At 34.6% G+C, this 12,217-nt stretch overlaps 2 protein-coding genes across 3 annotated transcripts; one reads left to right on the top strand and one right to left on the bottom strand.

The window, feature by feature from the left end:
- Nucleotides 1-2,529: 2,529 nt before the first annotated feature.
- On the top strand, nt 2,530-7,445 carry CS-ERS (ethylene response sensor 1). 2 transcript variants are annotated; one of them, NM_001305688.1, is given in 6 exon segments: nt 2,530-2,554; nt 3,447-4,382; nt 5,522-5,890; nt 5,977-6,243; nt 6,415-6,542; nt 6,835-7,352. In NM_001305688.1, coding segments are annotated over 5 exon segments (1,914 nt in total). In that variant the 5' UTR covers nt 2,530-2,554; nt 3,447-3,470; the 3' UTR covers nt 7,073-7,352.
- A 656-nt stretch (nt 7,446-8,101) lies between these two features.
- Nucleotides 8,102-10,868, bottom strand: LOC101205321 (probable pectinesterase/pectinesterase inhibitor 7). The gene is made up of 3 exons (XM_004135965.3): nt 10,279-10,868; nt 9,078-9,518; nt 8,102-8,969 (listed from the first exon to the last, which is right to left on the bottom strand). Exons 1-3 carry the CDS (start codon nt 10,820-10,822, stop codon nt 8,272-8,274), a joined length of 1,683 nt encoding a protein of 560 aa, XP_004136013.1. The 5' UTR covers nt 10,823-10,868; the 3' UTR covers nt 8,102-8,271.
- Nucleotides 10,869-12,217: the final 1,349 nt, after the last annotated feature.

The raw sequence follows: 12,217 nt of genomic DNA, 5'->3' as shown, positions 1-12,217 counted from the left end.
ATGTTGATATACATCTCATCTCAAAAAAAAAACTTTCCATTTAAATATTATAATATCTATTTTAAATTTAGACAAATATTATGCTTAACAAAATATTTTTTTGACAAATTTCAATACAAAAATTATATATATATGGATTAAGTAGGTTGAACTTTTAGTACAACAATTTTGCGATGAGTTAACTTTAGAAAAAAGTGAGTATATGTTGTTCGTTTTGACAAGTTGGACTTAGTAGTACTATATTAGTTAGGTTCGTTTTTTCAGTTCATACAAAGAAGTGGTTTTGTTTTGAAAATGACTAATTGACTATGAATATGTATATACAAGTGAACAAGGAGAACTTTGTCATAATGAACATAAATGAATGATCTAGTTAGCCAATTTGCTAAGGTGATTGATATTAATTGTTAAAACTATTTCATGATATTAATTGTTAAAACTATTTCATAATGGCCATGGAAATTAAACTTTGTCGAATCTATGAAAAATGGTTGGTTGAGGATTAAGACACTACAAATCATAATGAGAAGACTGAGACATGTTGCCATATAACCCCACAAATGTCTTCATTCATTCAATAACAAATATACACTGTTTCATTGTCCTCACCAATATGTCTTTGGTTCATTGCTTTTTAAGATCATCATATTCTAAGATTTGATGGGTTTCACTCATTTATAATATCAATACTTCATTTAGTATTATCACAACTCAACTGGCATCCCTTTCCAACAATCTCTAAGTGTTTTTTTCTTTTTAACTTTTTTAAAAAGTCATCCAAACTTCATATCTACTTTTTTGAACTTTGTTGGAACAAAAAATCTTTAATTGACATTTCAAATTTTTTTTTTGGTTAAATTGTAGTTTGTACGTGTTTTTTATTTCATAAATTTTTTTGAAGTATTAGAAAGTTCATAAAATTTTTAATATAATGTTTATTAGATCTTAGATTCAAAATTTTAAAAAATTAATCGACCTATTAGATATAAATCTAAAGTTTATGTCTAATGGAGTCCCAAACTTTTCAATTTTGTTTAGTACGTTTTGTGAAGTTGTAAGAAAAATCTAGACTATATTCAAAATGTATATACTCGTTTGATACAAATTTAGAAATTTATTAGATATTTTTAATAACATATAAATGCAATGGACGAGAATTAACTCTTAGGGACTAAAAATGGTAATTTCATCTCAAATATTTTATTAGTATTTTTTTTCTTTCATATACTTAGGAAAGTTTTCAATTAGAAATGATTTATTTTCTTTTATCAAACAATATCTAAAGACTTCTATTATTATTATTAGTATTTCTTTTGAGATATATATAATGTAAAGAGTTCATACATATATATGTTGAGAAGTAATTACTAAAAAAGAAATGATGAATCAAAGATTTTGTGGATTTGATAGGGAAATGAGTTGGTCCACCATGTTTGTTCAACTTTTGAAGTTCAATGTATGAAAGCCAAGTTTTGTGTTTGGAGGAGAAAGAAGAAGAATGAATTAATGAATGGATGGATAAAATTCTTCCTTTTTCTCAAGAGAAAAACATCAAATCATTAAACCAATAAAACGAAATCTTATTTGGTCACTTTCATAAGTAAATGTTATTTTATTCCTTTGTGTTTGAATATATGATAGTGAAGTGTTTATATAATTACCATTAATAAAGTTGCAATTCACATTTAAAGAATTCAATGTAACGTTGGAATCAAAACTCTCATATTCACTTATATGATCAATAAACTTTTAGAAAGTAATCATTTCTTTTATCACAATCTCAACACCACACACTATACACTATGTTTAAAAGTTGTTGTTCCGTATGTATTTTTCCAAATTAATCACCTTTCACTACTTATAAATATTGAGAAAAAAACTAAAAATTTTAAAAGTACAATACAAAAAGAAAAAACATAGGTATCAAAAGATAATTTAACAAATGTGTTTATATGCCATGTGTTTTATAACAATAAATCGGTAAATTCTCAATTTTATAACTAATAAATTCTTAAAGTTTCAATTTAATATCTAATAGTCATCTTACTTCTTGAAAATGTAAAAGGTTGAATTAATATCAACATATGAATTGTTCACGGTTGTTCTAGACTAAACCAAGGACAAGATCAGAAATGGTATTAACATAGCAAATTATAGCATTAAAATAATTTACAGAATTTGTATACATCAACTAGTATTGTTTTTGGTACAAATTTCTTTAAATCAAACGGTAAAAAACGAAAAATTTGAAAGTATTAATACACAAATCATTAAACTATTTGATAGGTTATTTTCACACGTGTGAGGGGCGCCCAAATGCGTAACGAATAGAAGAAAAGGGAAAACCAATTTCATACGTTCCCGGTGAGGTGCCGCACGTGCGGCTGTCCGTATCTCCTTTTCGTCCGTGATGTCCACTCGCCTTTCTTCCTTTCTTTCTTTTGCCTTTCACTTCCCTCTACGCTTTTAACCATTTCTCTCCATTAAAATCTCTCTTCTTCTGCTTCTTCACATGCAAGCTTAGCCCTTCTCACCTTCTTCCTTCTTTAACTTGGTATGCCCATTTCATTTCCTCTTCCTCTTCTTCTTCTTCATCTTTCTCTCCCTTTTTTCTTCCCCTTTTCATATATCTTCTTTTTAATGGATTCCACGAGACTTTCCCAACCCATTTCCCTTTTTCTTTGGTTTTATGCTTGCTTTCATTGTTTTTCCTTCTTTTTTGCAAATGGGTCATTAAAGAAGTTGTTGTTTGGTTCTTGTATATGTGAGATTAGTGATTGCCATTTGATTTCGGTGTTACAACTGGTGCTACTTCAGTTCATAATAGTGAGGCTAGTGGCAGAGGAAGCCCTTGATTCATTTTACTGTGAGAATTTCTCTGTTCATTACCTGAGGGTTTAAAGGCTTTTGATCCCATTGCTTCTGATGGATCTGTAGTGTAATAAGTGTACAAAATCTACTTCCTGAGATCTAGTTGGATTTTAGTTTAGGAGTCCTGTGCACTGTTTTCTTTGTTTGTTTTTCTTGTTAAATTTTGGGGGTGATCGGAATTAGTTCACTGAGTTTTGGTTGCATTTTCAAATGATCTTTTATGGGAGCATCTGATTTGTTGAGACTTGAGAGTGAGGATCTATGGCTTTCAGAACACTAAAGATTGGTGCTGCTCATATTTATGGAATACTAGAGTTGTTCGTAAGTTGGAGATGAAAAATCAGTTGCTGCTTAACTGCTTTTAGATGCGAATTTTGTTTCCTATACTCTATTAGTTCTGTATTTTACTAAATTTGCATTCGAGGATTAATTGCATTGGAGTTTTTTTCAAGGGAACGTTGCCATTAATTTTTGTTTGCTATATTCCTTTTGCCTGTTGAGGTGGTAGTTGATATCATCTGATTTGATGTTTCTTACTGCTTAGACATGTCTTCTATTCTTTTCTTTATTTTCAGATATATCCTGGAGAAGATTATCTTATGATGGAGTCCTGTGATTGCATTGATGCCCAATGGCCCCCTGATGAACTTCTAGTGAAATATCAGTATATATCAGATGTGCTAATCGCTCTTGCTTATTTCTCCATCCCGTTGGAGCTTATATATTTTGTGCAGAAGTCTGCATTCTTTCCTTATAGATGGGTGCTTATGCAATTTGGTGCTTTTATTGTTCTCTGTGGAGCAACACACTTCATAAACCTTTGGACCTTCTCGATGCACTCGAAGGCTGTGGCGGTGGTTATGACTGTTGCAAAAGTTGCTTGTGCTATTGTATCGTGTGCAACTGCGTTAATGCTTGTTCACATTATTCCTGATCTCTTGAGTGTCAAAACTCGAGAGATGATTCTTAAAAACAAAGCTGAACAACTTGACAGGGAGATGGGCCTTATTCTCACTCAGGAAGAAACTGGAAGGCATGTTAGAATGCTAACTCATGAAATAAGAAGCACACTCAACCGGGATACGATATTAAAAACAACACTTGTTGAGCTCGGGAAGACCTTGGGACTTGAGGAATGTGCGCTGTGGATGCCATCACGGAATGGACTAAGTCTACAGCTTTCGCATGCCTTGAACTACCAGATACCAGTGGGAACTAATATTCCAATTAATCTACCTGTTGTCAATGAAGTTTTCAATAGTAATCGAGCAATATGCGTTCCCTATACTTGTCAATTGGCTAGGGTCAGAACTTCTGTTGGAGGAAGATACTTGCCACCAGAAGTTGTTGCAGTGCGAGTTCCACTCTTAAACCTTTCAAATTTCCAAATGAACAATTGGCCTGATGGCTCTTCCAGAAGCTATGCAATTATGGTTCTAATTCTTCCTACAGATAGCGCTAGGAAATGGCGAGATCATGAGTTGGAACTTGTCGATGTTGTCGCAGACCAGGTTTTGTGTAATTTACTGTTCTGCTACACCTGTACATTGCCGCATATTTTGCACAACTAATGTTAGTTAAGGTACATTAGTAATTGATTATCTGCAGTTCTAATTTACAGTATAACTTAGTTACATTTTAAGATAGGATGTTAGCGCCTAATACTCGTGTGGTGCGTAGGACGTTTTTTAAGTGATGCCTCTGGTCTATATGGACAGAGAAAGACACTGTTGGGTTTGTTGTCAAGTTAGGGCTCAGTGATTTGAACCAAAAAAGGTTGGCAAATTGTGGGAGATTTAGAAGAGTTCCTTTGAGTTATTAGGTTGTCTAGTTGTTTTTCTTTTTTATTGAAATTAAAGAAGGAAGGTCTTATCTATATCTATAACTCAGAGAAGATTTGTAGTTTCCCTTAGTTATATGGGATGTCATGGAGAATTTCTAAACTGTTTTCGGACATTCTGAAATGGGGTATAAAGACTGTCACTTTTGTTGGTTATTCTTCAATCCAAACAAGAAGTGATCGGGGCAGGTTCTTACATTTTGATTTTGCCAATCGAACATGCCCCACTTTGTAAAAGTTCTTACTTTGTTAGTCATGTTGTTTAGAGTGGTATTTGTTATTGTGTCCACAAGGATAAAATCTTGTAGCTCTTGTTTGATTGTTTTTTTATTGTCTTTTAAATTTCTTCTCAGCTTTTCAATTATAGTTTTCAAGTTTGTTAAAGAAGCATTTGAACTCCTAGTAAAATTCTATGAACCAAAACAATTTTTTGATAAGTATTTTTTTTTTCTTTTCAATTTTTTTAATTTACAAAGAGGGTGGAGATTTGAACCCAAAACCTCTTGGTTGTCAAGTACATACAACTGATTTTTTAAAAATATTCATTGAAAGTAGATCACAAAACATAGAAATTTGTGGGTGCAAGTAGTGTTTATATGTTTGATGTTCAAAAATCAAATGGTTATCAACCAGAAACTTAGTTTTTACCACAAGTTTTTGTAATTGCAATCGGGAGACTTCTACCCTGTTGGGAAATTTTGATGCATGTACTCGCATCTATACCTTTTCTTACCCGTCTTCATTATTTCTGGTATTAATCACCCATCAGGATTTTGTTGTTAAGTCACGAAAATTTTGAAATCTATACAGGTAGCTGTTGCACTTTCACATGCTGCAATTCTTGAGGAGTCTATGCGGGCGCGTGATCAGCTCGTGGACCAAAATGTGGCTTTGGATTTAGCCCGAAGAGAAGCAGAGACAGCGATTCATGCTCGTAATGATTTCCTGGCTGTCATGAACCATGAAATGAGGACGCCGATGCACGCAATAATTGCTCTTTCATCCCTGCTTTTGGAGACTGAACTGACTCCAGAACAAAGAGTGATGATAGAGACAATACTCAAAAGTAGTAATCTTCTAGCCACTCTGATTAATGATGTCTTGGATCTCTCAAGACTTGAAGATGGCAGCTTGGTTTTGGACATGGGATCTTTCAATCTTCATGCTATTTTCAAAGAGGTGAATTATGAAAACTAAGCTACTTTTTCTCAGATGTCACTCAACCATCAGACATCATCCTAACATCCTCAAGCTTTTAATGGCAGGCATTAGATCTTGTTAAGCCCATTGCTTCGGTTAAGAAGTTGTCGATGGCTTTGATTTTGGCATCAGATCTACCGATCTGTGCTGTTGGTGATGAGAAGCGGCTTATGCAAATCATCTTGAATATCGTTGGTAATGGGGTGAAGTTTACTAAAGAAGGTCACGTTTCTATCATAGCATCCGTTGCAAAACTGGATTCTCTGAGAGATTGGCGCCCTACTGAATTCTATCCAATGCAATCTGATGGCCAGTTTTACCTGCGAGTACAGGTTGGTTTCGTCCCATATGGTTGAAATAGATTGTTTGTTTTAAGATCAATTATAACATAGAAAATAAAAATAGGAAGCAGTGAATGAAACATGTTTTGTCAATGTTCTAAATCATTTGGTTCTGTGTTCATTTATTTTCATTGCTATGCCTTCTAACTTCTTCTTTTGCAGGTTAAAGATTCAGGATGTGGTATTCCACCCCAAGACATTCCTCATCTGTTTACCAGATTCACTCAGTTACAAACACGATCAAACAAAACAAATAGTGGCGTGGGACTTGGCTTGGCCCTTTGTAAACGGTATTGTTTCTTTATAACGAGAAATTATTCGAAGAGGCTGACAATTCTTCACTGTTAGATATATGCGAGAGAAGTATTTCAAATTTATATCCAACTGTTAACCGCCTTATTCAATAATTTTTCTACAATCCAACTTACAGAAACTTGAAAATACCATTTTGTTGATAAAAGCTATTTCATCTTCTTGGATCATGTTCCAAAAATGAAATAATTGGTCTGAGTTGACTTACATCTCTTCAATCCCTTGTCTTCTAGTTTTCCTTGAAACTTCTCACATGGGTTGTTGGTCCAGGTTTATAAATCTCATGGGAGGTCACATTTGGATCGAGAGTGAAGGCCCCGATAAAGGAACGACAGCCGTGTTCATTGTGAAACTTGGGATCTGCAATGCTAATCCAAATGACTTATCGGTCAAACAAGTTGTACCCATTGTAAATCACAGAAGTGCAGATCTCCATGGACAAAGACCAATCTTCAGAGAAACTGGTCAAGTTTCCTTCTCCAGTTCCCGGTATCAACGAAGTCTTTAAACTTGATGCAGTTGGAGTTTGAAGTTCCTTTTGGGATTCTTTTTTTTTTCTCAGGGAAACCATGAAGTTGAAAGAAATACACTTCCATTACCGCAGCTTCACATTTGCTTACCGAACAATATTACATGTTATTAATTAGAGAAATCACAAGGATGCCAAATGTGCAGCCCACCATATATAGTATAAAAAATCTATCCTTCAACTGTTCAAGATAAAACATTTTGGATTGTACTATACAAATGTCAGTTTACTCCATCGAATCATTTTCCTTACTGCTTAACAAAGTGCCTTGTCGATGTCAATCGTCAATGTCGATGTCAATCAAATTATTGAGAAGTCATTTGTGCTTAATTGAATCCAATTTACAGATGCAGTCAAATTTATCGATCATGATCCATGCTTAATTATTGCTCAATTTAATCAACTGAAAAGATAAGATAACGAGGAAGTACCTGAACTTTTTTAGATTGTCATTCATTTGTCTCCCAATTTTATTTAGAACGTAGAAGCTGTTTTAATTAAGAATGATTGATATGTTTATTAAGTTTTATGAAAACATTTCGAAGATAGTCAGTGAGTTCAAGATTTAGAAAATAATGAAGACTATGAAAATTTAGAGAATGTTGATTAGATGGTTGGACTATTTATTTTATGACAAATAATGAATGTAATAAGTATGAAAATTTAAAATTCCAAAATCCACGGAAGGTAAGTATTGATAGATGTAAGTATTGATAGATAATTTGACAAACAATGGATAGAATACCTCAACACTAAAAGTTGACAAACTTAAAGACACGTGACATAGGAGTTGGATGAGAGCGAGAGTGACACATGACTATGTAAATTAGATGTGAGTAAGAGTGACATATAGCTATTTGGACACTAAGCATAAGAGATAATGGATGGACGTAACCATTAGATGAGAGGAATTTATTTGCTATTAATTTAGCCTTAGTTTGGTAAATTAATAAATATGTAGGAAATGGAGGAGTGAGTGAGTGAGGAGAATAAGGTCCAGACAAAAAGTGAGAAAAATCTTAAACTAAAATGGATTATATATTATATGTATTTCTAGATATTTTGAAAATAAATCTAACCGTACAAAAGAATCAATCATATTGAACCCATACCTATACACTTTGCCTTCGGAATTATAATTAAAAAGGTAAATGCGAAGTTACAACTTTGCCCTCTTTCTACTCCGTCAGGCCGCTATCGTATGGAACGCCCGTCTGCGGCAACCAATCATCCGCCAACACAAAATTCCCGGCCGTGAAATTCCCAGCATCAGTATCATTAATCAAATGAAACCCCGCCCAGGTAACCCTCTCTGACGTGTTAGATCCCGGCCCAAAATTCCCAAATTCCGCATAATACGAAGTGTTTAAAGCAAAATCCCCATCCCAAGCTCTCCATCCCGCCGGATTAATCAAATCATCCATAAAGCTTTGCATATAAACTGTCCTCGAGTACTCCTTCCACGGCCGTCCCAGGAAAGTCTTCACGCCGGCGTCGCTGTTGTTCGCCAGATCGTCTGCCGCCGTGATTCGGCAATTGTAGATCGAGGTGCCGGTGTTCTGATTTGGGTCGGTCCGGCCTTGGGCGGTGATGGCGTTGAACTGGTTGGACATGGGAAGGCGTGGGTAAATGTTGCAGTTCTGGAAGACGACGGCAGCATTGCCGAAGATGAAGTCGACAGTGCCGTAGATGTCACAGTCGCGGTAGAATTGGCGGAGGGAATGAGTGTATAAGGTGTCTTGGTATGCTTCGAAGCTACAGAGGTAGAATGTTGATAAGTCGGCGCCGTTACGGACGGCGACGGCTTGGTGCTTTATGGCTCCTGCGGTGTTTCGGAATGTCATGTTTACTGCTACGAACCCAGGTCCGACCACCGCTGGTGATGAAAACGACATCAGAGGATTAATTTGACCACTTTTTTAAGTAATAATAAATATTTATCCATCTCTTCTTTCAGCAATATTTAAAAGGTGGAGGAAGTTACCAAAAGTGGCGGAATTGAAAGTGGTCCAGCCGTCAACGACGCTCCGATTTCCGGTGACGATGGTCTGATTAATGCCATCTCCGATCATCATCAAGTATCTCTTGTTCTTCGCAACTAACACATACTCTTCATAAACTCCCGCGGACACGAAGATCAAGAAATACCCGTCCGTAGGAGCAGAGTTGTTGGTCGCTGCCGCAATGGCCTCGTTGATGGTTGTGAAATTTCCGCTGCCGTCTTGACTGACAACGACGATGTCCCTGACCTTAATCTGATCGTCGTCTCCGCCGTCGTCAGTCTGCAGCAGATTCCGGCGGGTAGCCTTCTCGTAAATGGCTTGGGTTCTGCTGGACATTTTGAGTGACATTCGTCCGTTTCTAAACCCGCCTTGTCTTCCCGCGGCTTTCCATGTCGGCCTTTTCTTCTTCTTCGGAACCCAACCTATCGGAGAGAGAAATGAACAGTTTCATGTAAATTAATTTATAAGTTTGAAAGAAAAAAAAAGTCATATTTTCAAGTTTAGTTAACGAAAATATTTATTACGATATTTATTTTCATAATAAAAAAAAATGAATCAGTTATCAAATAAATTTTTTAGAAGAATTAATTTTCAAAAACAAAAAAAACAAATGAATGAGGAAGAGGGCCTAATTAATATGCATATTTGTTTGTTCATATATGATTTCCATTGTCATATGGGCATTCTAATAGACTGCCGAATCACTTTCTAAAAGAGGCTCAAAAGAAACGTCACATCATAGAAATTCAATCCAAATCTCTTATAAACTACTCTCTAACATTCTTTTTCTATATAGAATAATTTGATTTACTATTACATTTAATTAAAACCGAATATAGCAAAAAGAAAGAAAATTAAATCTACCCCTACATTTGATTAAACTCAAAATAATTACCTAACTTAATTGCATTGTCTTTTGTTTAACCTACCATTTTAACTATATTTAAGATTTTATGTTTCATTATCTTTGAAAAATTGATTAGAGAAAAAACAATTTCTAAAAAAAAAATAAAAAAAAAAAGATTTCGTAATTATTATCGAAAAACTTAAATCTTTTCTTGAACAACTTGTTTTCATTTTCAACCTTTCAAATAATTAATAAAAATATTACAAAAAACTGGTTTTTCTTTTTATTTCAAAAAATTTGTTCTCATATTCGTTTCATAAAAAATAATGACAAACCTTTTGTGAAGAAGGCCAAAGACAGAGAGTACAGCTTGGTGTCAGAAGCAAGTGGTTGAGAAAGGCCATTTTTAAGCGACCAAGAACCCGCCGTCGCCTTAATTCCGTCCAAACAAGTCTGTTGATTCGTCAATATCGCACTCAGCAGACTCTGCACATCGTCCGCCTTCATCTCCGTCAATACTCTGCTCGTCGTGTTCACCGTCTGGAACGACGTCTTCAAGTAATCGATGTTCAGTCCCGCCAGCAGCAGGCAGTCCTCCAACGCCCTCACCGCCGGCACCGTCAGCGACGATCGGGACCGGAGGTGCTTCTCCACTAGCCGGAGGAACTTCTGTGAGGACGACAGTGACTTTCTGAATGACGACCGTCCGTACGAGTACACATTTCCGGTTTGGTTCGGGAGGGCCGATTTGCAATAGGAAGGGTCTGGAGTTGAGCTGCAAACCGAACCGGTGGGGGAGGCGGAAGTGGTGATGTAAAGTGAAATGAGGATTAGAAGGACATAGAATGCGGCGGCGGTGGCGGTGGTTCCGGCAGCCATTGGAGAGGGAATGGAGATTTGAGGATTTTGAGATGGGGGATGGGGATTTGTTGGTATTTATAGGAGGAGGGTGGTGGTGGTGGGTTTTTCTTTCTTTCTTTTTTTGTTTTTTTGGGACCCATTGGACATGGAATTGTAAATCTGTTTGTTTATAATATTTTTTAGTCTTTCAATTCCCAAAAAGTTCTATACATTTAAATGTTAGACTGTGACGCATTGTTAATCATGGCATATTAGTTTAACTTAGAGTTTTACATATCATTCAAAGTAGAGATTAAAAAAAATCAAACATATTTTGAATTTGTATATAATTGTTAGAAATAATTTTAACATTTAAAAATCTCCATTAATTGATACTGAAAACTCAAAAGAGCAACAATAGGATAGGATGGAACTAAGAGAAAGTATAATTTAAAAATTATATAGGACTTTCTTTCGGATTATATTGGACCTGACTTATAGAATTAAACTATACACTATCTAATAACTTGTAAAGTATTTTAATTAAATGAATATATATTAATGTAGCAGAAAAAACGTAGTAAGTATCTTTAGTTTATGAAAAATACTATTGTGTTTTATATGTTGCTTGTCCAATTATTCTTATTTCATCTCATTGAAATATTGTAGCTTAGAATAAATTCCTATTGTATTTTATTTTATTGAAGCATGACTAAAAATATGAGTTCCCATTTTGGGAAAAAACTCCCATCTCTACTCAATCATATATTTTATGTAACCTATTAATAAAAAAAAAGTTAATAATTATTAGTAATAATACATTTGAAAACGTCACAAAAATTGGAGGAGAAAACTAAGATGTAATTGAGAATTGATATAATAAAAAAAAGTGAAAGGAAATAGTTTAGAATAATTAAAGAAAGAGATGAGAGTGAGAAGATGAACCTCTAAACTTGATTAGTGTAATTAATGAGGAATATAATAAGAAGAGAATTAGAGAAGATGGAAAGAAAGTCAAAAGGAATGGGAAGGGGAAAAGCGCGTTGTTGAATAATAAAAATAGAAATAAAAATGGAGAAACAGAGTTTGGTTTAAGATGAAAAAGGTGACAACAATTGCAAGCTGTCATGCAGATGTTTTGTTTCCTTAGCAATTATACATTTCCTTCTCTCATTTCTCTTAAATTATAATTCCTTTATCCAATGCAATCGGTGTGGGAGGGGGATCCTCCTCTTTTTATTTAACTCATCACATCTACAATTCCTTTCCTTATACCAATATTTTACTTTCAATTATGTTGTGATTTAAAGGTTGTAAATAATAGAAAAAGGTTCGAGGCAATCTTATATTCTAATTGGGATTCGAACAAACGACTTTTACGTATCTCGTTATAATTATTTTTCGTGTATTAAAAATACCATACTTGTGTTTAGT

This window comes from Cucumis sativus, chromosome 7 (assembly GCF_000004075.3).
Source record: "Cucumis sativus cultivar 9930 chromosome 7, Cucumber_9930_V3, whole genome shotgun sequence".
Classification (NCBI taxonomy): domain Eukaryota; kingdom Viridiplantae; phylum Streptophyta; class Magnoliopsida; order Cucurbitales; family Cucurbitaceae; genus Cucumis; species Cucumis sativus.
Note: the sequence above shows the minus strand (reverse complement) of the source record. Positions and strands in the feature narration are given on the sequence as shown.